Source organism: Pithys albifrons, chromosome 20, assembly GCF_047495875.1.
Source record: "Pithys albifrons albifrons isolate INPA30051 chromosome 20, PitAlb_v1, whole genome shotgun sequence".
Taxonomy (NCBI): Eukaryota; Metazoa; Chordata; class Aves; order Passeriformes; family Thamnophilidae; genus Pithys; species Pithys albifrons.
In genome coordinates this window covers 9,991,952-10,019,712 of record NC_092477.1, presented here as the reverse complement: position 1 = coordinate 10,019,712, position 27,761 = coordinate 9,991,952, and the positions used below count along the sequence as shown (strand labels likewise).

The following is a 27,761-nucleotide window of genomic DNA, read 5'->3' as shown; positions in this document are numbered from 1 at the left end:
AGGAGGAGTAACATGGTGGGTGCAGGGTTCATGGTTGGCTCTTCAAGAGTTTAGCTTAATACAGCTCTATGTTCAAGGTGTTCTTCCTAGTAGACTGGGAGGTTTTCTGAATCCCTCCTAGATATTCATGTAGCAAAGCTATATCTTTCTAGTTCCCATCTTCTGCTTGTGAGCCAACCATTGGAATCTGTGTTGGTGGAGGAGGTTAAAGTGTGGCTGGTGGCTTTCACTAGTGTGCCAGAAGGGTCTTGCTGCCAGTGAGCCAATGCTTGGGATTGTCTGAATGTCCAGGAGGGCAGCTGTGTTTGATTCCTTTTGTGTTCCTTGGCAAATCCTTGGTAGTATCTGGAACCAGCATGTCACACTCAGGTGTGCCCTGCCATTCAGCTGTGTTGCTGCAGGTGTTCTTCCTAAGGATGCTGTGGATTTCCAGAGATATCTGCAGCCTGGTAGATCTAGTCCCAGATGAATGTAATAAGATTAGAGATGGAGAGTGAAATTCTGACCCTCTCAGCACAGTGATTTCCATGTGCACTTAGGCAACTTCTTATTGCAAGAGATTTTGTGCTGTATTCTGCAAAATGTAGGTGCGAAGCTGTGATTTCTTGGTGAGTTCTTCACACTTAAATCTCTTTATAGTTCTGACTTCATTTTTTTAAAATAGTACAACTCTGCCCTTTATCTGCAAGTGCAGGTGATGTCTCCCTCTGTGGCTGTCTAGTGTAGGACAGAAAACTGGAGGCAGGTTAATGACAGACCCAGTAAAGTCTTTTATACATAAAGACTCTGGGTTTGTCTTTCCATGTGGCAGTATTTTTCTTAATAAACTCGTTTGAAGTGCTGTCTGGTATTGGTCTTTTATGGAGTGTTTTATTATCATTGCTCTTGGCCTGTAGATCACAGTGTGACTTCTCTGAGATGCAGTCCATAATATGTTAACTCTGTGGAACAGAAACCTGCCATTTACAGGCAGTGTAATTTTCCAGTGTCAGGGACGTTCTCCATGGCTCTGAAAGGTTTTAAATTTAATTCTGCACAAGTGACAATGGCTGTGATAAAGCAGCACAACTAATGGTCTTCAAACTAATCTGGAAGGAATTATGTGAGAAAGTAAAACACAAGCATTGCTGTAGCTATAATATGTCTTGTCCATTTGGTTCTTTGCTTATGTAAGATTTGATTTTCCTCTGAGAATATCCTTCATGTCCAGGAGCACTTTTTTCCCAGGCTGTGCACACAGCAGAGGTGAATTCAGGAGGATTTGGAGGTTGTTTTCTCTGGGGTTGGTGGAGGAGGCAGCTTGGCTGTTGTGACTGTGCCAGTGGCAGGTGAGCTTGAGGGGCTGTAGCTGAGCAGAGGGATGTGCTGGAATGCTCTGCTGAAGGTAGGACTGAGAGTGAGAATAGCTGAAGGAACAGGATCCAAGAGTCATCTCTACCTGAATTCTTTGATGGCCATAACAGAGAGGGAAAGAGCAGAACTGTCTGGAGGAGGAGAGGAAAGGATGGAAGCGGGAAAAGAGAAGGGAGGCAGAGGCATGAGTTACACTTCCAGGCAGCAGCTCTGACTTCCTGTAATGAGTGAAAAGCTTGCATTGAAAGCTGTACCTGTGCTGCTACACCCTGTCCCCAGGCAGGCAGGGCCCATTGTAGAACATCCATGTCCCCTCTGTGTTGCTGGGGAGCTTTGGCAGTGGGAGGCAGGTGCTGTGCCCATGTTGGAGCTGGGGGAACCTGGAGCTCCTCTTCTGCTCCATCCTTTGGCTGCCAGGTCACAGCAGCAGCAATGTGGATGTCTCTGCCTTTGGTTTACTCAGTGGTGAACAAGCAACAGTCTGTTGCTGTGCAAGAGGATTTATACTTGCAGTAAAGCACTACCTTTGGGGGATCTGACTGTGCTCACTGGTTAATTTTCTTGCTGTGAGTTGCTGTCGTTTTGGAACAGCTGAGCTCATGGTCTTGAAAGTGAGGACACATTTGTTGTGAGGACACATTCTTCCCCCTCTGTGGGAGGGCAAAGACTTACCTTAGAGCAAGAGGCACATTAGCTATTAGGAAGTATATTTATGAACATTAAAAGTTATTAAACTATTGTTAAGATAAAAATGAGATTGCTGTGCTAGATATTGTGTGGGACAGAGAATGGCTGAGCTTGCTTGCCCTGTACCTTTGCCAGTCCTGCTTGTCTGTGACTCCTGATTTGCAATTGTCAATTTAATCTCTTTTTTTTTTAGCAGCTGGATATCTCAAAATGTATTTGTAACCAAAGATATTCCAGCCTGCCAATTTAAAGTGCCATTATTTCTTTTGTTTAGTTAATTGTTCTTTACAAGACAACAAAACAAAAATCCACAGATTAAAACTGTTGGGCTAGAAAAGTATTGAGTTTGGATGAAAAGCAAAGCCTCAGAATGTATTTCAGAGGCAGTAATCAGCCACTGAATATGCCAAAAAAATATAAAAAGGCCTTTCTTGCAGTAAGATGTATTTTAAAATAAACAGCCCCTTTCATTTGAACACGTTTTGCTTTGGATTTGGCCTGAGATGCTTTTCAGACGGGAGCACCACAAACCTATTTCCCTTTCTACCTTTGTACTGTGGCTCCCAGGCTGTCTCCTGGTTTATTCACCAAGAGAATGAGTTCTCCTGACAAAAGTCTGACAGATGTCTGGCTGCAGCATGGCAGGGAGCAAGGCTGCAGGAATGTCACCACACTGCAGAGGTTCCTCAGAAGCTGCATCCGTGGAGGTGAAATTCTGCCCTATTCCCAACAAAAACAGTTCTAGGAGCCATTACAGTGTTCCAAAATAGTTATAAGGTCTCCCATGTAGATGTGAAATTTCTGTAGCTTCCATTGGACAAATGGGAATTTTGCTTGTGTTTGGGATGGGTAACAGACCTTAAACATCCCTGATTTCTGCTGGGATGGGGAATGTCTGTCCCCATCATGTCTGCAGCCTGTGTGCCAGTCAGCCCCTTCCCTTCACTGGGGATACAGGTGCACAGGACATACAAAGGGGAGGCCTGTGAGCACTTGGCAAATAGAGAATTTCTTTAAACCCAGGTCTTTTAAATGCAAATGAAATCTAGTCTTGGTTTCTCTTTCCTTTCAGCAGGAGTAATTGGAGCTAAGGTTTTATACATAGTAGTAATATATGCATAAAATCAATTAAGTGCTAGGAGTACTATCAACTGTTCTCTAAACCCATGTCATTCAGTCCCAAACAGCAAGAGAAATGGACGGAAATGAGAGCTGAGAAATAAGAGAAAGGAACAAGGTGCAAATATTTAGCTCCTGATACTCATTCTCACTACACTAGGAAATAACATTATGAATAGGTTCATAAAGGGGGAATTCTGTATTTGTTCTCTATCACTTGGACAAGAAGTCAGAGTTAGGTTTTCATTATCTTTTCTGCTCTTTCAGATTTACAGGGTAAAATACTCACTCCTATAAATTTCTTGTTGACTCTTGCCCTTTCTATCCATTATCCTTGTTTGTATTAGTTTCTGATCCAACAAACTTTTTCTAAATGATTTATAAATTATTTCTATTAGAATGTGGACACTGACAGATTTATATTTTACTGCTTAGAAAACAACTCAGATTGAGAATCTTAATGTTTAAACTGTTATGGAGCAATACCAGCTTCTTTGGTTGTCTGCTGTTTGTTTGCTTGTTTCATAAAGCAGAAACTCAGTGTTATTTAGGAACTGAAAACCCAGATCAAACTTCCATTCTTGTAGACAAATGAGATTTTTGAGTCTGTTCTGTCTCCAAGATACACGTCCTACCTGTATTTGCTACAAATGCCTTTTGCTCATGGCTTTTTCTCCCCTTTCCTTTTGACTTGTTTGTTTGCAGAAGAAAATGGACAGTCGGGAATACCAGGACGCTCAAGGTTTCGCAGCAGATATTCGGTTAATGTTCTCTAATTGTTACAAGTACAATCCTCCAGACCATGAAGTGGTAGCAATGGCCAGGAAGCTCCAGGTAAAGATGTTGGCAAATGCACCTTCTAGAATTTGTTTAATTCAGCTATGACACATCAATTCAGAGATCCGGGTGTGGGTCTACTCTTGGCACCAACAAGGGAGAGGGGATGATTCCTCCAGCCCTTGGAAAGAGCTTTGTGCTCTGCAGCAGAGTTGTTGTGCTCTTCCCATGGCATGGCCTAATGTCATGTTCTGCTTCTAAAATGTTGTAGTCTTTACTGTTAAAGTAATGAGTGAATTTTCTTGGCCTTACAGATGGCCATACATATTCTGAATATTATTATTTACTTGTATAGCACTTCTGTAGTGCAGTAATACCTGACCCTGATGTCTTTAAAGGTCAAAGTGAGCTGTTTGTGACTCAGGACCCTTTTGTCACATCCTTTTTGCAGGATGTCTTTGAGATGAGGTTCGCAAAAATGCCTGATGAACCAGCAGAGGCCCCCCCTCCACCTCCACCAACAGCACCAGTGGTGAGCAAAAGCACAGAGAGCAGTCACAGCAGTGAGGAGAGCTCTTCTGACTCGGATAGCTCCGACTCGGAGGAAGAGCGGGCGACTCGGCTGGCAGAGCTTCAGGAGCAGGTACTGCAACAGCTGAGTTGTGTGTCAGTGCAGTAGAAAAGGCACGGAAGAAGGAAGGGGTTGATTTTCTTCTTAAAAAACCCATCTAGGCTGGGATTCAGAAAAACACCCTCCCCTTCTCCCAGCTGTACAGGAAAAATGCTCAGCTGTGCAATAAGTGCATGTTTGATGTCATGATAGTTTTCTCTCTGTGCTTCCTTTTGGGATCCTGGAGCATGAGCTGCATGATCACTGACTTAAGGATATACTTATAGCTTGGGATGTAGAAGAAGGGTATATGGAGGCATCAGTTAGTTATCTTGCCTTGAAATCTGACTAATTTTTTGCCTATTCTCCCCCAGCTGAAGGCTGTGCACGAGCAATTGGCTGCACTGTCACAAGCGCCAGTGAACAAACCAAAGAAAAAAAAAGAGAAGAAGGAAAAAGAGAAGAAAAAGAAAGATAAAGAGAAGGAAAAAGAAAAGCACAAATTAAAAACTGAGGAGGACAAGAAACCCAAGGTGGCTCAACCACCAAAACAAACCCAACAGAAGAAAGCCCCAGCTAAGAAAGCAAACAGCACAACCCCAGCAAACAGGTGAGAGCCTGCCTTCCACGAGGTGCCTTGAGGGGAGAGCCAAGAGCTTCCAGTCCTGGTCTTAATTAATTCCTGGGGAAGCTCAGTTGTCAGAGTAGTTAATTTGCTGTTGAATAGTGTCCCCATTCCCAGACAACTCCAGGGAGTCTTTAAGTTAGAGCTGGCAGTGGAACTATTACGTTTTCACTCTCCAACTCTTAGAATCCCTGCCTGATCGCTCTCGGATAAGGTTTTGGGTTTTGCCTTTTGTGCAGCCACCAAGAACATGCCACTTCATTGCTGCCCCCCTGCTGCTACTGGGGCTTGTTGTCACGCTTCACAGGGCTAAAATATAATAGGAATGAAACAGCTGATCTCAGATTGCTGAACTTTTTCAGCAGTTGTGGTGCTGTTCAAGCCATCTGACAACAGGTTCAAAGCCAAGAGCATTGTAATGTTTGTTACAAGGGAGTTAAAAAAAAAAAAGAATTCATTGCTTCTATGTACCCATGGATGTTTTCATGCTTGACAACCTCCCCAGGCAGCCCAAGAAAGGAGGAAAACAGGCGTCTGCAACCTACGACTCAGATGAGGAGGAGGAAGGTCTGCCCATGACCTATGATGAAAAACGACAGCTCAGCTTGGACATCAACCGCCTGCCTGGGGAGAAGCTCGGCAGGGTGGTGCACATCATCCAGTCACGGGAACCTTCCCTCAGAGACTCCAACCCCGATGAGATAGAAATAGATTTTGAAACATTGAAGCCCACAACTTTGCGAGAACTGGAGAGATACGTGAAATCTTGTTTACAGAAAAAACAAAGGAAACCATTTTGTAAGTTCCCTCCTGGGGCATGTGTTCCCCCAGCCAGCTCTTGGGCTCAGCTTTGGAGTCAGGGCATGTGTGTTGAGATTCTCTTATCCAGCTCTTGGGTATGTGATGACAGGACTTTTAGAGTTCTTTTCTCCCAAGAAAATGTACAGAAACTTTCTGGGTTTTTTCTGTTCTTTCTTCCCATGATGTCGTGCTGCAGAGACCTGGAGAGCTGTTGTGTTCCTCTGCAAGACCTGTGTGATGCCTTTATTAATTATCCAGGCTCTGGAAGGCACTGTAAAGTTTTCGGTCTCATTGTGTTAGGTGTTATATGTACACATCTGTAAGGATCAGTTTCTTATCCTGAATAGTTTAGCATCTAATTAGGAAGGAAACATAAAGCATGGTTGGGATCCAAACCACCAAGGGAATAAATAACTTGCACAAAGTTACCTGGGCAACCTGTGGATTCTGGGTATAAGTGTCTGGGTTGTATATTCACCCCAAAACGGTTCTTCCTACATGGCCTGATCACTGTATTGCCCTCAATCTCCATCAGATCAGAGGGTTAATGTTCATGTGCTGCTGAGTGTGTGGTTCAGTGAGGGACAGACTTGTCTCTGTGCCTCCTCCACAAAGTGAATTGTCACAGCCCCTTGAGAGTTTAGCTCCAGCTAAACTGCAGTAGTATCCCTTACCTGGAGTGGTGCTGGCTCTGTTAGTTTAGGGAATTGTTCTATTAAGGCCATGACACAAAAGCCACTCCCCACTCTTTCAGAGCACCTCCATTTCTTCCCCACAGGATTCTCACATAGGCCTAAGCAAAGCACAGACTTTAACCCTTTTTTGCTCTTTTTTTTCTAATGTGCTGCTTTAATTTTTTTTTTCCCCTGAATCCTTCACTGTTGGAAAAGCTCAGGGAAGGATTTTCCAGAGGGGTTAGGAACAAGAAGCATCGTTTAGTTTTGGAACCAAAGCACATAGTAACACAGATAACCTCAGTTGTGCACTCTGTGAGCCTGCAGTGCCTGACCCCAGCTTGACTACTGAGTTGAGTGTTCAGGGGTATGCACCCTCTTAGGACTGTGCTTTCCAGTTTCTTTCTCTATAAATCATTACTTAAAAGTAAGTGCACAGAAAAATAGGCATTTCCTTGCTGGATCAGGCAAAATATCTGGACCCTGTCATGTTTCTGATACTGGCCAGCACCTGTGTTCAATTATTCCTTCTTTGGAGGAATATTTCCTCTGCAGCATTGCTGGTATTTCTCACCGTTTCCATCCTGATGCAGCTACATTCCTGTTGTCTGCCAGCCTTTGCTTCACTTGGTTTCTAATTTGTCCTTGTTTGTTTTGTTTTATATTTAGAGCAACACAAACCACAGTAGATTCTTGCGTGAGGTATCGGAAGTTTTAATGGCAGATGCTTTGCTCCTGACAACCTTTAATGGGACACTTTATTTTACAGGGCAGAAAACCCATGTAACAATTCTGTAATTACAAATGTGTAATTATTGACCATATAACTGGCTGGTAAGTAACCTGTAATGACAAGGTTATTACATGGATATTTCTATCTTCTAAAATACTTTCCAGAAGATCTCTCTTGAAAAATGCATGTTGCAGAATGGTGGTGATTGAATCAGGCAACTTCATATGTTGTCTTCTATCTGGGATGTGTAGTTGCTGTGTGATCACTTGATTGATCTTAGCAGTGTCACTGCAGTGTGTTCACACAGATTTACATGCCCTGTAAAATAGTGATGTCCACTCTTTTTCCCTGCATTCCTGCAGTTTCAGAAACTTGTGTGTTCCTCCTCCACAGCTGCAGGTGGAAAAAAGCAAGCAGCAAAGTCAAAAGAAGAGTTAGCTCAGGAAAAGAAGAAAGAACTAGAAAAACGGTTACAGGATGTCAGTGGGCAGCTAAACAACAACAAGAAACCTGCAAAGAAAGGTAATGGCTTTGGTTTTACTATAAAAATAGCCCCCAAAGTCATGTGTGTAGACAGACTCATGGAGACAAAACCTTGACCTTCTTGTAGCCTTGGGATTGTGACAGATACTCCAGTTGGTCAGGGAGTTACTGCTGGGCACTGAGGTGCTCTTGTGAGTGCTGCTTTGGTCCCTGTCCAGGTGGAAACTTCTAGGTGGTAGATGTGATGTGTCTTGTAGGCAGTTTTTCCTTCAGAAGGAGGAGGATCCCCTCTGTGTTAGCCTGTGCATGTCAACTAGTACCACAGAGCATCTAACGTGTGATTTTTCTCCCTTGTGGGATTAAAGAAAGCCCAAGCCCCACATAGTTCCATAGTGAAAGATGCTACAAAAGGTTCCTCCACTGCAAACAAAGCTGTTTTCAGCTTTGCAGAAGTCAGGAGGGGGTTTTTCCTGTGCTCAGAGTTGCACTGAAGCACAAAGGCTGCAGGCACAGCACAGGATGCTCTGTGCTGTCTCACCTGAACCTGAAGGGCTGTAGGGGGACATTGCCCTCCTGTAGAGCTCCTGTGTGGATCCCAAACCTCCATGGCCACCTGCAGCCCGAGGAACCCTGCCATGCATTGACAGGACAGGCTTGTGGCCACAAGCAAGAGCTGTGGTAAATAAGCTTCCCAGGGAAAACAGGGAACAAAGCCATGGAGGATGAAGGCTGTGGGCAAACCTTCTCTATTTCAATTCCTTGCGAGTAACCACATCGCCCCCTTCTTCCCCGCAGAGAAATCCGGTTCCACTCCCTCTGGAGGCCCTTCCCGGCTCAGCAGCAGCAGCTCCTCCGAGTCTGGGAGCAGCAGCTCCAGCGGCTCCAGCTCAGACAGCAGCGATTCGGAATGAGTTATGGACACTGGGACACAAAACACAAACGGACACCCCCTCCTTGATGCTCTGAGGTGTTCCTTCCCCTCCTTAACGTACTGCTCTCCTCCCACGGTGGTCAGGTTTTATCCCCTCTCTCTTTCTCTGACTTTTTTTATTTTATTTTGTAATTCAGTGTTATAAAAGGTATCTTCCACTTTTTGGGGGGAGGGCTCTCTTTTAATAGGTCAAAGATCTTTGCGTGTGTGCGTGACTTAGACTTTATGGCAAATAGTTCCCTTTGCATAAAGTCTCTAAAATACATTTATCTGAAGAAAATTTGTTGAAAATGGAAGAACTTTGAGCTCTTAGCAGGAGATAAATAGAAAATTCTGCAAGGTTTGTAGTACATTTCCCTCCCACCCCTTTGCTCTCCCCAGAATGTTCTCTTTTAATAAGCCTGCCTGGCTCACACAAGGTAAAAAAACATCTTTTTTAAAAGAACTTTCTGTAAAATGGTACTGTATCTGAAAGATGTTAGCTTTTGAACTAGTTGGTGTATTTGTTATTAGCACTAGTATTCTTAATCTCGAAGTCTACAGTGTGATGAAATGTCAGATGCTATCATCTTTTTACATAAAAACAAAAAAAAATCAAAAAAATTCTCATGTACTGTGGATTGCTAACATGCTTTGGTTTTGCTTTTTTTTAAATCTTGGTAGAGGCATAGGCACCTGTTCAGGAAGGTATTTAAGCATGATTTTAACTTTTAAGCACATGAGCAATATAAGTGGTTGCATTTCTTGGTTTTCCACTCAAAAGTTTCATTTTTATATGGGGACTCATTGGGAAGAAGGAAGCAAGGGACACTCAAGTTTCTTGGGAATGTTATTTTTAACATTAAATAGATAATTTCCAGGAAATGGATGCTCTCCATGAAAGTTTTCACTGAACTGAGAAAACAGTTTTTGGCTGGAAGTTGTCAGCTGGACATTGGAGCAATCCTGCAGTGACCAAGTCAAGTCATGTGCTCATTACTGGACACATGCTTAGGGATTTTCTCCATGACAAGCACCTCAGTGTGGGCTTAAAATAAAGCAGCACTTGAGCTCCAGCTGAGGTTGAGCTGGCAGGGGAAGTGAAGGATTTTGTGTGGGTTTGGGTTTTTTGCTTGAGTTTGCTTTTTTCCTCTTCTCCTTATTGTTTCAGTAGTGAGGGAATGCTCCTTCTCTGTCATGCAGGGTGCAGGTTTCCAGGCACTGAAATGCTTTACCTCACTGAAAAGAAATAAAGAGGGGAGGGAGAAAAGGAAGAAAAGAACTAATTTTTTAACTCTTGCTGTTTTTTGAGTCCAGCCTAATGTTTTGACCTGCACTGCTGCAATACACTCTGTTGTTTTCAGTATCCCTAATTTCTTGTATATACCATGACTTTATTTATTGAAACTCACTGGTCATTTAAAATGTAATAAAGCCTAACAACAAAAGCAAAGCTGCATCTCTGCAGGCCAGCAGACATGCAGACTTTTAATGAGGTTTGAACCAGATTTAAAAAAACAAACAAACAACAACAAAGTGAATAAAAATCTGCAACTTAATTTATATACCTTGGACTTTATACCTACAGGTGCTACAGTCCAGTCTGTCGTGTGTGTGATGCTCTGTCACATTTGGTGTGTTCATTTTTAGATTTTTTTCTCTCTTCTTTTCACCCCAGCCCCCTTTTTTTCCTGTTTTGTACAGATTTTGGAGACATATAGTCAGATACAATTTCTTAATGCAACACATTAGATTCTCAATAATATTTCCAATGATCTTTCCCCCCCACCCTTTTTTTTTTTGTAGAACAGTGGGGGTTTTATCCTTTTATAATCCAACTTCAGGAAAACACCCGTTCTATAATTATATAAAATTTGTAATATGAGGGGCAGAAGTTTATTGTAAATTCTTTTTATTGTAAAGTAAAAATATAGAGAGTTTAACAGAAATGTATGCCTTTCCTTCTCAAGCACCAGCCCCTAAGGCTGCCCCTCTGCTGTGGGGTAGCCCTAAAATTCACCTTCCTGTGGTGTCTCAGTGGTTTGCCAGATGCCTCGTGGTGCAAATGTGGGATCTGGGTGATGTCCCTGTGCTGGGAAGTTGGGAAGCACAGGGCCAGCCTGTTCTTTGCATTCCATGGTTTGCATTTCCAACTGCATCCACCAGCCACTTTACTGCCCATCAGCCAAGGTCTGATTAGCTGGACCTTGGCTATCAGCCTTTCAAAATCTGGGGCTGACCACAGTGGGCAGGAGGCTCTCAAGCCTTCAGATTTTTTTCCCCACAGTATTTGAAAGAAAAATGTTCTGATTCTTACTGAAGTCAATGATTTTTCTGTTCCATTAGCAATGGGGTTATTTTAGTTCCTATATTTTTTTAAATTCTACCCTTAAAAAATCCTTCTCCCATACAGATCCTTGGTAATATATTTTCAGAATTTACTATGAAGAAATGTAATATTCACCTAATTAAGAGCTTGGGTTTCTTTTTAATGGGGTTGGGTTTCATCTGTGTTTCTCCTTTTGTCTGAGACTTGCATTATGAAAACCAACTAGTGTTTTAGTTAAACTAATTGCAACCAACTCACTGCCATGACAACTTGGATAAACAAGCTCCCAGTTTTCCCTGCTTGGAACCTTTTTCTGTGTTCATTAACCTGAGCTATGCTGTTGATGGGACGTGTTGGTCGCAAGAGCATCTCCCCGGCATTGCTGCCACACTAGGCCTGGGAATGTGGCTCTGCAGCATCTCACCATCCTCCAGCATCAAGGACAACTTCCCTGGAGCACAGCAAGGACATGGACATTCCCCTGGGATCCACAAGTCTGTTCACCAAAATCAGTGGAAAGGGTGAAGCCAAGGGCTTGGGGACCACATGTGAAGTGATGGGAAGGGGCCTGGCCTGCGACTGGCTGCAGCACTGGAGGAGGATCCCTCTTTTAGCTGGAAAACCATCCCAGCTTGGGGATTTTCAAGAAAAACAACCTGCCAAAACCACCACTACAGAGTGTGAAGAACCACCTGCATATCTTTGATTAACCAGCTGCAACTTGAGCTACCACTTAGTGGGAAACTGTTTTCATGGAAAGTGTTCCCTACGAAATAGCCCTTCACAGGAGGAATCCATTTTGGCATGACCGTCATTTCAGGAAAGAAATTGATGACTCTTCATTTCCAAATGTTGTTCTTACACTTTTCCATTCTCATGTTGTTCATAGTGCTCATTATCCCCCACCATGTCCATAGTGGTGCCTCTTGTATTTCCCAAGTGTCTCCAGGACAGAAGAGATGTTTCCAGTCCATAGTAAGTAGCAGCAACCCTTAATGAGTTGGGAACTGAAACAATAGAGCATTTATTTAACTCAGTTTGTATTGCATGACATGTCAGTCCAGATGTCACAAAATAACTTTAAAATTATCAAACACAGAACATTTGAAATAACATTTTTAAACTTAAGAATAAAAAAAGAAAGAAAAAAATTTTTATGGCAGAATTTTTTCTTGAATGAACAAAGTTTAACTTTGTTTTGCAGGGGAAATTTCACTGAAATCAGTATGATTTCATCTGTATGCATACACACACAGAGTTTTATTGAAACTGCTTTTTCTGATGAATTCCTGTTTTGACAAAATATCTGACAGACCTTTATCAATCAACCAGCATTACTGCACCTTTAAAAAGTTTGTTAAACTTTTCTCTGATTGTAAACTCAGCCTGTCTCGGGGCTCAGTGGGACCAGAGGGAGATCTGCATCCCGTGGGCTCAGGCCCTGACCCATCGACTGGAGGATCCTGTTGGGTACAACAGTTCTCTGCTAACCAAATGTTGTCTATACAGAATCATTTCAATTTTGTATTGATGTGGTTTTAACCTTTCCTACCGACAGGGTTTGTAACTGTAGAGCTGATGTTTCAGGACTGTGTGTGACACCCCCCACACACACATAACACAACCATGTGTGTGCGTGTAAATATATGATTTAGTTGCCCCCTGAGGTCTCTTCCATGTTCTCTATGTGGTAGAAACAGACTGCAGTTACCTATCTAGTTCTTTCTCTGTTTTGGGGACTTCTAGACCAGTTTTTAATTTTATTTTCCTTGTTTTGAAAGGAATGATGTTTTTTAAAGTCGGGGTTGGAGCTGGGGGGAAGGGATTGGGGCATGACAAAGATAAAACCCAACCTTTTTAGTACTGGATTTTAAAGTCTCATTGCATTCTCCACCATGAGCAGTTACCACTAGGGCTAACTGTGGGCAGGCTCTGCATCATTAAAGATAAATTTAAGATTCATTACACTAGCAGCATTATCTTGCTTGAGCTGCATTTTTTAAAGAAAATGGTATTTGCATATCTTTTTAAAATGTCATTTTTAAAGATAAATTAAACCACCAGCTGGGATTTGACACAGGCCACTTAGAATACAGCCCTGATACTGGCATAACTTAATCCAGAAAGATTTGCTGTTGTATTTTTGTTTTGTTATTTTGGGGGTTTTTTAATATTTAAAAAAAAATGTTACTTTTCTGTATGATGTGCATGCAAATTTACCGTAACTCTTTTTCTTAAAACTTTTTAGTGCCATTTCTAGTATATTCCTGTAAATGTCAGTTACTGAAAAGAAATGAGTCAATGTAAGTAGTTTAGCTTGTTTATTGCAAATTGCTGGCCTCAAACACAACAGAATTAAAAAAAAAGGAGTTAGAAAGTAATCTTTGATGTTACTGGTAATCACGGACCCTTGTCCTGGGGCATTTGTTTTGTTTTCATAATAAAAAGAAAAATTGTTTTGTGTGTGCAGTTTGATCCCATATTTTCCCATCTCCTCCTCCCTTTCCTCATCTTCTCTTTCAAGTGTGGCACTTGCTCCAGTTGCAAACCTTGACTGAGCAGTGCCATACAAAAATGTAAATTTATGTAATCCTAGTGCTGTAAGTCTTGGAATAATTTGGAAGTTATTTTGCAAGTTTAACTGTTAGTGGAATGTCACACTAAGGGACCTGATTGCCTGGGGGACAAGCCTGGGGGCTCTAAATCACAATTCAGTACCTGATGTAGATGTTCTTTAACTATACCTTTCTGTTGATGAGGGAAACTCAGAGGCTTCCACGTACCAGGGCAGCCCAGGAAGGACTCTGCCTCTTCCCAGAAGCCTGCAGTTTGCAGGAGTCTTAGATTATGTGAATTGCACTTGATTGAGGTAAGTTCAGCAGGAAGGAGAGGGATGTTTCAGCCAGGTTTCATGCTGGCTTCTTTCAAGCCACCAGAACACAAAGGAACCAGAGGGACTTGCTTACCTTCTCCAGTGCTGGCCCTGCAGGTCTGTGAGCTCAGGGTGACCTGGAAGGCACAGCTTGGAAAAGGGGGGCCTGGGGAGCAGCTGGTCACAGTCCCAGCAGAGTCTTGGCATAACTATGTGCTGGGCAGGATCTATTTTGGTCACTGGATTCAGGCTCGTTTTGCTGTTTATTTCTTAACTGTGGGCCTGATGGTGTGTGTGAGGTGAGGGTTAGCCAGGCTTCCCCAGGGTTAATCTTTCTCTAAACCTGTTCTGCTAATTGGGTTTCCAAGCCAGGACCTCCAAGGTTTCAGCAAACCTCTTTTGCTCCCCGGTTGTATCGGTGTATCATCAGTAATTCAAGTAATTCCTTCCAGGTGGGAACTACCTCTGTGAAAATGGAGAGGGCCAGTAGCTGTAATCCTCATGAGTGCCAGAGTCATGGACATGCAGGAGAAAAACTCACAATGCTGCATTCAAAGAATTTTAATGCACTTTTATCAAAGATGCTACAACAGTGTTTTAAACAAAGTGCATCAACACCACGCAACTGGCTCAAAGAGATGCTCAGTCATAGCAGCCACTCCACAAACCTGCTGTGACCAATGACACACAGATATGGAAAACTACAGTCACATTCACAGAGATGGAAGGACAAGTCATCCTCTTCTTCCTGTACTGTCACATCCACCCTCAATCCTGGAAGAATTTATGCACATGCTTATGTTTTTAGTCTTGTATAGTCCAAATTAATACACTGCAAATAACTGAATTTTGGTTTACCAGCCACATTAACTAAAAGAGACTGATTATACCCAAAATAATCAACTTTCTTACTGAAATTAAAAACAAATAAGTGTTGGATTTCTTTTTCTATAAGAAAAGAAAATGAACAGCTGGTTTGGGGGATGTGCTGTTCCTTAAACTCCCAGAGTTCACATGCTCCCCAGGGCTGCTGGGCAGGCCCAGAACCCACCTCTCCTGCTCTCTCCAGGTTGCTTCCACCTGCAGTTCCCAGGGGAGCTTTTTGATCAGCCTCCTGCCTGCTTGTGTAAATAATCACCTGCTCCCTCAGCCAGGACCTGGAGGCCCAGGTGGGTCATGCATCCCTGGCAATGCCTTACCTTACCTGGCACAGGAGCACTGGCAGCTTGCCAAGCCTCACTAGTTTTGGGCATCTCATTGAATGCTTTCACCCAGCTGAAAAACATTTATGCACTGAAATATTTCTCCTCCAGAGCTAGCCCTGACAAGACCAAGAGGACTCTCTGTGTTCAGAGCAACGCAAGGGTATGCAAAGCAGCAAAGGTCCATCAGCAGGTTTAAATCTATAAGCACACACAAGGTACCAAACACCAACACATGCAGAAATAGTACTTTTAAGAAATAATGAGCTGCCTATTGTTTGCAGTGCTATGATCAAGGCTGAGAACACCAAACCTCTATGATCTCACATTAAAACAGGTGTATTCTGCTCAGCACATTGAATTCAGCAAGGTTGAGTGTGTGTGTGTTGTAGTATTTAACCCACATGGGAGAGGTGGAGGAGATTTTTCACCATATTAAAAAAATAAATAAACAAAGTGCTTGAAAAATGCCAAGGAGCTTTTAGATAAACATAACAGAAGTAATGACTGTGCCTAATTTTAGGCAGGTAAATAATCCATATGGAAGTCAACATCAAATACTGATTTGCCTGGAGTTAAGCCCGTGCCCAAGTGCTGAGTTAGACACATGTCCTAGGCAGGACAGAAAGGGACTCTGACTTCAGTCCAGTGGTACATTTTAATGCTGAGCCCTGGGTACATAATTCACAGCCCTGGAAGTGGTAGTTAACATTTCTGACAAAGATTCAGGTGCTTCCTTGACTGAGCAATGTCAGGATTCAGTGGTAATGGAAGCAACCTGAAAGCAGCCTCTGTGCTTGAGAAGTGCAGTGGAAGTGCTTTTCCCTCCTAAAATCCTTCAGTTAGTTGAAACAATCCCAGACACTACTTTTAAAATACATGCACCTAATCTACAATCCAATCTGAATTAGAAGTTAAACCCTTCCAAGCTACTGCATGCATTAAAAGTTGAATGGAAAGCAAACTTCAGTGGCCTCTCCTTCTCCAACCGGTCTCAGGGGCGGGTACTGCTGTGTAGTAGTTTCCTCATGTCTCTTAGGAGATGTGTCTATTTACAGTAGCTTTCTTCCTATTGCTTTCCTGGACCTGTCCCTCTCTTTCAGGTGGTTCATGGGTGATCGTTCCCAAAGCTGGGCCAGGGATCTATCTGCATAAAAGAAGTCAGCTCCTCTGACTCCAGAAGTCCTGTTATTTCCATGATCCCAGACTGTGGGATCAGAGAGGGCCCTGGGCTTTGCATGGGATGAAATTGCAGTGCACCTTTCCTGACAGGTGTTTTGAAGACTGAGATTAAATACTCAACATGTTCTTTCTCTCTTCTTCCCCACAATAAATCACTCCATTACCTGGTTGCAAGAGACCACTTCCAGGGCAGGAATTAGAGGGAGACAGGGCAAGCAGAACACATAATGGCCAGGTGGTTTTGGAGATGAATTTCCTAAAACCATAGCCCCAGTGGGCACGGATCTGCACCTTCCTCTGTCCCACCAGCATTCCCAGAGCCCTGGAAATAAGGACTTGCCAGTAAAACGCTGTCTGGGGACGGTGTCCAAATGACAGCAGGTGTTTCTCAGGGTACACGAGCCACTTATAAGCAACACATGGTCCAGCACGGACCCTGCCAAGATGCTGGGCAGCAACAGGCTCATGAGCTCAAGAGCAAAGCTGGTTTTGTTGTACACAATGACATGCAAATTGTGAGTCTTATCAACAGCAAAAAAACCAGGAACTTCAGCCAGCCTTTCTGGCTATCCTGTACATGCTGCCTCAACCAGGTCTGAAAGAGGATGGTGCAGACCCACCTCCCTCAGCCTGATGCGAGTCTGGTTTCTCTCCACACGTGGGTTTCTAATGCAAACCCACCGAAATTACATAATAGAACAGAACTTGGATTGCCCCGTGTCCCTGGAGACATCCAGCTTGTTTTTGTCCCGCACCAGGATGGCCTCGTTGCCGTACTGTGAGTACCACATGCTCCGGCTCCGGCTCAGGTACGTGTTGGGGGGAGCTGACTCCAGTTTCTGCTGCTGCTGCTGCCAGATGAGCAGAGAGGTGTCCCTGTAGCGCAGCCGTGCGTAGCCCTCAGACAAGGCTTTCTCGGGCAGGGGCACCCTCCCATTCATCAGTGTGTCACTCATCTGCTCCAGGAGAGCCCCAAAAGTGGGAGCTCCTTCCCAACAGCTCCGAAATACACCCTGCTGGGTCGGTCCACGTTGGTTGCTGCTGCTTTGAGCTCAAGGGAGGACATCCCAGGGGACGGCTCTTGGCATCCACGAACTGTTGGGTGCTGTAATAACCACTCAGGGAAGGGAGAGGGGATACAAGTGCCCCAAAATCACAACAGGCAGCCTGGCCTCGCTTAAAAAACACGCGTGAACTTCTGAAAGCTTATCCAGTGGTGGTGCTGCTGCATGTTTCATCCTGTGAAGGAACCACATGCACGTGAGCTGCTTGTTGACAGTCCATGAAGCAACTCAATAGGTGTGAGTGGTGGCTCTGGGCTCCGTCTGCAGCCAGGCAGGATGGGATAAGCGGTTCTGGATGAGCTTTGCTTCCCTGAAAAATGGATCCCGAAGCCACAGGGCTGGCCTAGGAGGTCAGACCCACGAGGTCACCAATGCCCAGGCCCGTGCATGGACTCTCCATCGGTGACAGGAGTGATGGACAGGAGCTTGGCAAGTCACGTGCTCAGGGATGCAGGAGAAGATGCTGCCTCGGCCCTGGTTACGGTACCCGAGTTGGAGGGCCGTCACCTCCCGACGGCACCTGCGGGGCACAGCGAGGGTCACCCCACGGGCTGGCAACGGTGGTCCCTGCCCTGCGACGGTCCCTTTCCCAGCCCTCCCGCTCTCACCCGCCCGCCGCGACCCCTTCCACCGGCACCGCGCACCGCCCACGGCCCCCGCCGATGTCCCGCACCCCCGTCCCTGTGCGCCCCGCGTGGGGCTCCCCCGCACATCCCCCTGCGCATCTCCCTGCGGGCTCCCCGCGGCCCCACCGCGCCCGCCGGCCCCACCGTGCTGCGCTGCCCGGCCCGGCCCGGCTCGGCTCGGCCCCGGCGCCGCTGGGCTCGGCCGAGCAGCCGCGGAGGCTCCGCCCGGCGTGATGCGCTCGGGAGGAGCCAGAGCAGGGGCGGGGGCACCGGGGGGCGGCAGGAGCGAGGGGCGCGGGGATGGCACAGGCGGCGGGGAAGCCCACGGTGCATGTGAGGGCCAGGGGGGCTCCTCGAGTGGGGTGCGTGGGTCCGGGGCACGACAATAGGGCTCCCCAAGTGGGGTCAGTGGGTCCAGAGTATGAGAGGGGAGTGCCCCGAGTGGGGTGCGTGGGTCTGTGTCTGACAGAGAGGTTCTCCACGGGGGATGCGTGGGTCCCACGGGTGTCACTCAGAGCCGGGTGCACGGTGCTTTTTAAAGGGACACCCAGCCCAGCATGTACTGAGCCCACACTGGGAGTACTGGGACTGAACTGGGGGAGCCTGCTGGTACCTCCCCATTCAGGGCTGCCTGTGAGAGAGGGACTTTCCCCCCTGCTAGAAGTGTTGGGGGATCCCAGCCATGGGATTTATAGCCCATCTTTCTGGTGGGTGACTGGTGGAGCAGCTGCTTGTGCTGGGAGGATACAGATACCCTTTGTATCCCTTCACATGTCTCAGGCACTCAAGTGCCTGCCTATCCATGGGGTGAAGGCAGGCAGGGGACAGCCCTGTGTGCTGGCAGCCTCAGCCACCCTCACTGTGGACTGCGTGGAAAAGAAGCATGACCGAGCAGCACCTCCTTGACCTCCGCTCGTCATCGCTGTCTGCTCTGCATTTCCTTATCCTGTCTGTCCCCTGGCAAGCACAGTACAAAATATGTTTTGATGAGAGCTGTGGGGCTTATTCTTTTCCTGATGATGCTAAATTTAAGCTCACAATCTTCTTATCTCCTGTGAATGCAGCGCCATCTAATCTCCTGTGAAAGACCCAATACACTTAACCATGCAGAGCTACTCCAGGCGCTGCTCCTGTTCCGCTTGGCCTTCACGGACACAAACAAGAGGCTGTGGTTTGCTTCCGTCAGAGAGAAGGCATGCTGCAACTCCCCATTCCCAGGAGATTTAGACCAAACACAAAGAAGAGGGAAGGAAAAAAAAAGAAGAGGAATAACTACAATACTGGAATGTTTATTATCAGAAATATCCTGACTCTGCTGCTTAATCTGCCTCCTGTTAGTGTGAAGAAGCTGGCTCTGATCCACCTGGTGGAAGCTGCAGAAGAAAGTGCCGAAATCCTTTAGTGGAACAAGATTTAGGTTTTTTGAGGTGTCTTGGTCTTCTCTGAAAAATTACCAGTTCTGCTATCACCAAACTCTGAACATAACAGGAGAAGTTGGTAAGTGGAGTGGGTACCAGATGAGGAAGAAGAAGGATTAGAAACTGCAAAGCTCTGAAAGCCACCAACTAGTCTGACCACTTACTTGACCCTTTGCTGTGAGTCCCTGAGTCATATGCCAACAGGATTCTTCCCAAATAAACCTTGGAAGCAGCAACAGTGCAATGGATAAGGTGAAACCCAGGTGCTGCCCAGCCAATGGTTAGTTTCCCTCCTCCTTCCTCCCAGGAAATCTCTGTATCTGTTTTGCTTTCCCTGAGCTGCCTCAGGCCATAGCTTTGCTCTGCCATGGCTCCTGTACAGGGCTGGGCTGGTCACTTTTGCCCCTGCCCAGCTCCCTAGGGCTGGGATATGCTTCAGGTCTGTTTGATTTGGATGGAGAAGCTGCTGGGGTGGAGCCCGGTGGAGGATGGATAGCTAGTGAGGATGTTCCAGCAGAACGACTATGGTATTGGGAACTGGTTAACTGGTTGTTACTGGTATTCACCCCAGCTGGGGCATCCTGACTCTCAGAAATAAGACTCTTTCACATAGAAATGCCCAGGGAAGTGCCAGCTCCAGCTGCTTGGTGCTCTGAGTCTGATCCTTTTTCCAGTGGAGTTGCACTCTCAGGCACTCCATTTTCCAAGGCTAAAGAAAGAGAACCTGTGGCTGAGCGTTCCCGTTGCACCAGTACAAGAAGAGAATCCAGTTTATCCCTTCTGCCTCCATCAAGCTGTGCCAGGTTAATTTTCCTGTTGCTTTCCATGGTGGCAGGCAGTCACTTCCATTGCTGGCTCTGGGAGCAGAGTGCCTGAAGGAAGAGACCTGAGCTCTGCTGGAAGCCGTGCAGGGCCGTTAGCAGGAGGATAATTGCAATGATTATTCTGGAGTGCACCTTGTCTGGGCAGGTAGATCAGGTGTTTACAACAGCAGATGAGCCAGACAGAGGATTATTGTCTGTACTCAGCACTTTACCATTTCACCGCCTCGGTAGCCGTGTGATTTCCCCCCTCACTGATCAGCGAGCCAGAGCTGCTGCTGAGCAGCGGCTTTGCCGACTTGTGGCTTGCACAGGTTTCCTAAAATAGTTGCTGAAAGGAGATCACAAAATCTTAAGGGCGTGATGTAAATGGCACGTATGCTGCAGAGGGACATGTGACAGCTGCTGTGCCAGCAGCCCGCACGGCTCCTGCTCTGGGGACCCTGGGTCCAGCTGGAGACATGTCATCCGGGCTGCTGGCGGCCAGCAGGGCTGTGGGACAGACTTGCTGCACGTTTGGACTAATCCAGAAGGTGGCAATGGCAATCCACAGACACTGGCTGGCTGGGAAATGGGGATTTCCTGGCGGTACGGCCGCGGTGGTTTAGGGATATTTTCAGAGGATTGGTCCAACGGGGCAGCACAGTGGCAGCTTCTCTGCATGCGCTGACCCCCCAGGGAGTCAGCTCTTCTCCCATGAGTAACACAAACATTACAGAAAATGCACCTTACTGGGGAACGGGGCCATTTCCCAGGTATGTTTGGGCTGATTGTAAGGTACAAGCTCCTTGCACATGTTAGTTCATCTTCCTCTCTCCCTCCCTTCCTTCCTTCCTGATGAAAAAGCACAATATTCCGTCTGGCAGGATCTTTCCAGTGCATCCAGTCATACCTCGGGCTTCTCTCATGCAAGAAACTAAAATAAAAGCACACGGAGTGAAGTCTGTTAGCGGAGAGAAGCAGCTCCGCTCTCGGTCCCCAGCAGAGGGTGGTGTCAGCCTCTGCCCTGCCTGGCTGTCCTCTGCCTGGCATGCCCTGGAAGACTGGCATTCCCTGTCTGTCTGTCATTCCCTGGCTGTCATTCCCAGCAGTGCCAAGGGGCAGAAGAGGAGGGCACCAGCTCTAGCACAAACCCCAACCTCTTTAATTTATTCAAGCTCCCTTTTAGCTTTAGCTCCACCCTGAAAGCAGCGTCTGGGTCCTCTCCACACACCCCGTCCTGTTGCAGTACAGTAGAACAACTTGGAGCTCACAGCTCACCACCGTGTGCTGGAATCATGCTCTTTCTGAGCCTTGCTGCACAGGTTTTGACTGTTTCTATTTTTTCTGCGCTCAGAAATACCTCTGCCATCAGCTGTTTCGGTTGTTGCAGAGGTAGGCAAGAAGCGTACTTGCTTCAACACCTCCCACGCAGAAGCTGGCTTTGCAGCTGCAGGGATTGTTCCCAAGTGTCCCGGGGCCAAGAACGCTTTTTATTACACAGTAAAAAAGCCAGGCTGTAGCTAGCAGCTTTAATTATGCACATATAATAAAGTCCTCTGTTGTCGTCTACCTACAGACCTGACCTCAAACGGCAGGCTGGTACCCAGTCAAGCAAAATTATCCCTGGCACGACTCCACGGCTTCCAGTAGCCTTGTGATTCCTGCCCATGGGTGCTGTTGGAGGGCAGAAACGCTTCACGAAGAACTAAAATAATGAGAAAATTATTCTGAGAAAGCAGCTCCGCAGGGTACGGGGAGTGTGGGCTGAAATCAGCCCGTTCCTTGAATACACCCCAGGGCAGGGTGTAGCTCTGATGATGAAAGTGGAGCGCAGCGATGCTGCTCCCTCGTGGATCACACTGCACTTATCCTGCCCTGACCAAGGGGTTGTGGCGCGGCTGGACCGCCAGCACCTCAGGCTGAAAGAAGTGCCTTCTTAAAAAACTAAGAGCCTTCCAAACTTTCCTTGGAATATCAAACAATTGTTTTCTGTTCTTTGGAAGGATACTCCTTCCTGCATTGAAAATGAAGAATCATGGCAGTAGAGTTGCTCTTTCTTCTTTATCTCCGCTTGGCTCCATTTGGAAGAGATTAGTGTTGCATTTGTTTGACATCCAGGTTAATAGCTTCCCTTCGTCCCCGTCCCGGCTTCCCGTTTTGGCTATCTGGAAAGCCAGGCTGGAAATTAATCGGCAAACTCTGGGGAAAGGATCTCACAAGAAAACTCAGAACAGATTTGAAAAGAGGCTGTTCGAAGCTGTGCTGATTTGGATGGAAGCCACCAGCGAAAATTAGAGATTTTTCAAGAGTTTGCTGCCAAGGAGTTAATGGCTGAGAGTTGAGGGTTTTAATAAATACACTGGTAATTAATTATAGGAGTTGTCCTCGTGTTTGAAAGTCAAGGAACACGATAGCTTGTTTGGGTTAAACATCTCCCCTGCAGTATTTGCAACCCAAACACGGGATGATGAGGGGGAGTGAACGGTCAGACAAAGCGGGGTCTGTGTGTGCGGCCCCGGCAAGGCGGAGGAGCCCCAGGACCGGTCCTGCCTCTGCCCCGGAGAGCTGGGGGGACCAAGGAGGGGGTCCCTGGTGAGGGGGCATCCCGCTAAGTGCGGATCGTGGCGACGAGATCGAAGGAGCACCGGGGCTTTGGGCGGCTTTCCCGGAACAGGGAGAGCAGCGGCAGCGGGGGGAAGGAGCGAGGGACACAAAAAGGAAGAGGAGGGGGGGGAAATAAAGAAATGAGCGAAGAAAAACAGGGGAGGGGAAAAAATAGGGGGGAAAGGGGGTAAAAAAATAAAACCGGGATCAGAGCCAAGGTATCGCGGAGCGCCCCCGCTCCCAGCCCGGGCTCCCGCAGACAAAGGGGCGGCGGGGCGGACCGGGGGCGGGCCGCGGGCGGCGGGGGAGGACCGGGGGCTCCTCCCGCTGCCCGGGGCGGGGAGAAAACTCGCACCCACAGCGGGTCTCCTGCTTGGTCGCGCAGGTGGGGTACCTCGGTGTCGCAAGTTTCCTCGGGACAGAGGGGACGGAGTTGCCCGGTGTCCGTCCGTCCATCCCTCGCTTTGTTCCCGGAGGATGCGGCGCGCCTAACCCCGGCCGAGGCGGTGGGGCCGCAGCGGGGGCAGGGGCAGCCCTCCGCCGGAAAACTCCGCGCCGCCCTCCTTCCTCCTCCTCCTCGTCTTCCTCCTCCTCCTCCGAGCCCCGGCGCGGAGCGATGCTCTCCGGGGCGGCGGGCGGCGATGGAGCGGGGCGGTAGCGCGGAGCCGCCGTGCAGAGCGGCCCCTCGGGCAGCCGCCCGCGGCCCCTGAGCGCCGGGAGGAGGAGGAGGAGGAGGAAGGCCGGGTGAGTGAGCAGACTGCGGCCATGGAGGAGTGGCGGCAGTGCGGCCGCTGGCTCATCGACTGCAAAGTTTTGCCCCCGAACCACCGGGTGGTCTGGCCCTCGGCGGTGGTGTTTGACCTGGCGCAGGCGCTGCGGGACGGGGTGCTGCTCTGCCAGCTGCTCCACAACCTCTCTCCCGGCTCCATCGACCTCAAGGACATCAACTTCAGGCCCCAGATGTCCCAGGTAGGACGGGATCGATCGATGGATGGAGGAGTGGGTGGGGGCACCCCCACGAGCACGCCCTTCCGTGGGTCCTTGGGTATGGGTGTTGCTCTCGCAGAACTTCGTGGGATGCGTGAATGGGATGCCTTGCGTGGGAGACCGCCCGCTTCAGCCCCGCCCGATGCCCAGCAGTCCCCCCGGGCTTGATTCCCCCGGTTTCTCGCCGGTCGTGCCCCGGGGCCGGGGGGCAGCACCCGTGGGAGCCGCGACCGCACGGGAAGGGCTCCGGGGCGGGCAGAGCACACCCCGGGAGGGAGGGAAACATCCCCCTTCTGTTTACAGTCATGGCGAAACAAAAGCAAATAAGAGGGCTCAAGAGGAGGAGATGGGATTATTCGGGGTTTTTATGGAGACGCTGGTTCGTCTGGGATGTGCGAGAGGAGCGAGCGCTGGGACAAAACTTTACCTGGGACGATTAAAAGCAAAATAAATGACTAATTTATAAGAACCCCTAAACCTTGGTGCTGTGCAAGCCTGCCCCAAGCCCAGCCGGGCAGGGAGCGTGGGCATGTGGTGTCCGACCCACCGTGTTCCCCCTCCCCGGGACGGGGCTCCCATTGCCGCATCCCCGTGGAACCGCAGCTGCTCCGGGCCGGGGGGTGATGGAGGGCTCAGGTCAGCGAACCCAGCTGCGCCCCTGCCCCCTGGTCCTGCTCCCTGCCCCGCTCTCAGTGTGGCCGTATACTTTGGGGAAATTAAAAGGACTCCTTCCATGGAAGTGTTTCCGCTTTCTGGTTGGTTTGGTGGAAGGAAGCTTTTAAACGAGGGGGGGGGGAAAGTAAATTCAGCTCAGGTTGTTTTGAGTCTAAACGCTCTGCTTATGTTTTTGCAAGCTGAGCTGTAGGTATTTGCATGAGAATCGGGAAGTGAAATCGATTAGAAACAAATGAAATGTGTTCTCTGCCCTCCCTGCCGGCAGCCGCTGTGTTGACAAGTTCACAGTAAACTATTGTCTTTTATTTTTGAACAACAGGATTTAGGGGTGAAATGGAAGGGAAACTTCCCCGTAGTGAGGGCATGGGAGACTCCGTTTAATTTTACTGAAGCTTTCAAAGGTAAATAACATAAAATACCAACATGAGTTCTCTTCATGTGCTGTGCAAGCGCAGTGCTGCTCATCTGCCAAGTGCCCTTCCCTTCTTTCGCTGGAGTTTTTTCCAGGGCAATGGTGTTTTCCAGCTGTTTGTCCCCCTCACCCAGCAAGACATAACCCCATGTGCTGGGGGAGCTGCTGCGGATGAGAACAGCCAAGAGCTCTGAAACTTGGAGCCCTTCTTTGGGGACCAAAGGGCATTTTGCTGTGAGGATGTCACTGCTGGCTTGTGGAGTCAGAGACCTTGAGCCTATAAGGCATCGGAGTGGGAATTCCCAACCTTGTGGTGAAACCAGCCTGTGTCAGCTCTGGTGCTGCCTCAGAGTAAATAACAACACGTCTTGATGCTTCTTCCTAGGGTGGAACAATGCTGTGAGATTTCCTCTTGGCTTTCCAGGCTATAAACTGATCAAACTCTCTTCCGCACAGACTGATGTTTCCAAATATAAACTGTCGTGCAGGAGCTGTAGATGTGGGGAACTAGAGCTTTCCTAGAATGTGCTGAGAATAGCATACTGTGATTTTATGTTGGGTTTTTTTCTTTGAAGGGAATACTATACTCCTACAAACCTAATTTTGGGGTGATGTTTGCCCTGTGGGGAGTTGAGAACAGGTTTAAAGATGTGGCACTTGGGGACATGGTTTAGTGGTGGACTTGGCAGTGTTAGGCTAATGGCTGGACTTGATGATCTAAGGACTTTTCCACCCTCAACTATGACTCTATGGGAGCTGTGATATAGGGAGAGTCTCAGGGGTAGTTTTGAGAGGAGGCTCTTGCTGCCCTTCCTGAGGCAGGTGTTACTGGTTTGAGGGGAGGGTTTACAGCCTTCCTGTCTTTAATAAAATTGCTTTCAGCTCACCCCACCTGGCTGCTTTCCCACCTCGAGGAGGAGCACAAGGGGAACTGGCTGATTTGGAGGGCTTTGATGGCCACCTCTGCAAGAACCTGCTCACCAGAGGGGACCAGCACAAAGCTGAGCCTACAGGATATGCAGAGCCATTGTCTGGTGTAGGACTGGATGCTCTGGCAAGGCTCAGCTAATGCTTGTCCTAGGACCCAAATCAATCTTGGGTCAGTCTTTATACTTGGTATGTTTGCTGCTTCTGTGGCAATTCCTGAATTGGGAATCTGCTTTCTTCCCCATGGTGGCTAAAGGCATCTTCTGCTGTGCAGGCAGCCTGGGGAGGTGAGAGGGGAGGAAAGGATCTGAGCTCAAACCACAATGGGGACAAACATCTCTGTGCTGCCCCAGCCCTGCTGTGGCTGTTGGTTCTCAGCTCAGTCTCTCTAGGCCAAATTTCAGAGGAATAATGTAGGAACCCATCTTTGACACACAGCTGTGATGTGTTCAGACACAGGGTAGGGATGTGCAAGACAGAGTGTGCCTAGAAACTTCAGGAGCTGTTTTTGATGATAAATGCACATTTTACCTGGCTGGCTGGGCTGGCTAACCAGCTGTCTGCCTCGCTACAGAGGTTATTTCTTTTATTAATCAGTTAAAATGCCAGGGGACAAGACACTTGAGCTAGACTTGAAACACCCAGTAATATTCTGTCATCCACCTTTCTCAGTGAATTAAGTGGGGCTGTGCAGGTGTGTAATGAGAAACAGATTTCTGCCTGAGGTGAGCAGCGTTTCAAAGGCCAGAGGTGAAATCACATCTCTGCAGAGAAAGGCTTTAAGATCCAGACACTTTGTGTTATTTTCTTAATCCCTTTCCGTGCTGATTTGTTTTCCCTTGCAGCTGTTGAAGGTGTGCTGTGAGGTGAGGTTGGAGTGATGGCAGTGCTGCAGGGCTGGGGGAGGGAGGCTGCAGAGACTGGTGCTCTTGCTGTGGAGAGATGAACTAGTGTCCCTGTTGTCCTAAAAACTGCCCCATCCCCCTAAAATTTCCCTGTGCTTGTTCAGCACAATAGTTTAATACATGGTGTTTAATTAAATAAATGAGGCAAATTGCCCCATTAGGTTGCAGTATCAAGTTTGCATTATTTTTATGCTCAATTCCAATGCTTTGGGGTCCCTGAGAGGATGGGATGACCCAAAGCTACCAAACTTCCACAGTGGCCAACAAAATAAACAGGAAAAACAGTCTTAAAGCCTAGTTCTCTTCTGGGAGTCGGTGGATGTGAGGCCAGTCTTGATGAGCCTGGAGTAAAACTTGATTTCTGCTAATTGCTTTTGCTGTAGAGCCTGTTTCTGGAGAGTTGGGAAGTGGGATGAGCATACTTGCCCTTGGTACCTATTGATCATTATGTCTAATACCATGATTGGATTTTAGGGGGTGTAATTCAAGGTGGTTTGCCACTGGAAGAGTGTGATGCAAAGGACATTTGTATTTGTAAGTGGGAGCAGATGCAGGACCCTTTAGGCTTGCATTCCCTGTCTCTTCTCAGGAGCCACTGCTTCAGTGTTTCCCTGCTATCCCCAGAAGCCACTCCTGTCCCCATTTCCCTTACCTGGCACAAATTTCCAATCCTCTGTCACTGTGTGGTACAGCTGCTCTTCCATCCCAAGCTCCTCTTGAGAGTAAGATGGAGATCTATGAGCTTTGTATTTTCATCAGCAATTAGGTTTGGATCATAATTTTGTTAAGTGTCTAGTCAAATACAAATTAAATGACTCTTCACTCGTGTTTCTGCATGGAGAGGCTTAAGAAATACATGCAGTAAAAAGATTGCATGTTTGGGTGAGATTGATATTTGGTGGTGTGAGTTTTGTGGTTTGGTTGTGGGTTTTTTTTAATATTTGCCTTAGATAAAATTAATCCTTCTTGACAGGGACTTGGAT

At 47.4% G+C, this 27,761-nt stretch overlaps 3 protein-coding genes across 4 annotated transcripts in view; 2 read left to right on the top strand and 1 right to left on the bottom strand.

Annotated features, from left to right (window-relative positions):
* BRD3 (bromodomain containing 3) overlaps positions 1 to 13,558 on the top strand; it is a 36,115-nt gene extending 22,557 nt beyond the window's left edge. Inside the window, exons 7-12 of the mRNA XM_071574693.1 lie at positions 3,865 to 3,993; positions 4,388 to 4,579; positions 4,921 to 5,156; positions 5,677 to 5,969; positions 7,773 to 7,901; positions 8,658 to 13,558. Coding sequence (XP_071430794.1) covers positions 3,865 to 3,993; positions 4,388 to 4,579; positions 4,921 to 5,156; positions 5,677 to 5,969; positions 7,773 to 7,901; positions 8,658 to 8,773 — 1,095 coding nt within the window. The 3' untranslated portion in view covers positions 8,774 to 13,558. The remainder of the gene's footprint in view (positions 1 to 3,864; positions 3,994 to 4,387; positions 4,580 to 4,920; positions 5,157 to 5,676; positions 5,970 to 7,772; positions 7,902 to 8,657) is intronic.
* Positions 13,559 to 14,121: 563 nt separating this feature from the next.
* On the bottom strand, positions 14,122 to 18,277 carry BRD3OS (BRD3 opposite strand). Its single transcript, XM_071574697.1, has 2 exons — positions 18,192 to 18,277; positions 14,122 to 17,941 (listed from the first exon to the last, which is right to left on the bottom strand). The coding sequence occupies exon 2, from the start codon at positions 17,311 to 17,313 to the stop codon at positions 17,044 to 17,046; it is 270 nt and encodes an 89-aa protein (XP_071430798.1). The 5' UTR covers positions 17,314 to 17,941; positions 18,192 to 18,277; the 3' UTR covers positions 14,122 to 17,043.
* A 4,922-nt stretch (positions 18,278 to 23,199) lies between these two features.
* Positions 23,200 to 27,761, top strand: part of VAV2 (vav guanine nucleotide exchange factor 2) — a 130,575-nt gene continuing 126,013 nt past the window's right edge. The window contains exon 1 of one of the 2 annotated variants that reach the window (XM_071574692.1): positions 23,200 to 23,841. In XM_071574692.1, the coding sequence (XP_071430793.1) occupies positions 23,638 to 23,841 (204 nt within the window). In that variant the 5' untranslated portion in view covers positions 23,200 to 23,637. The remainder of the gene's footprint in view (positions 23,842 to 27,761) is intronic. The other variant, XM_071574691.1, reaches the window with a different exon arrangement.

Coding starts and splice junctions, on each gene's coding strand:
- BRD3OS (XM_071574697.1), bottom strand. CDS start 17,313: ATGAGTGACACACTGATGAATGGGAGGGTGCCCCTGCCCGAGAAAGCC.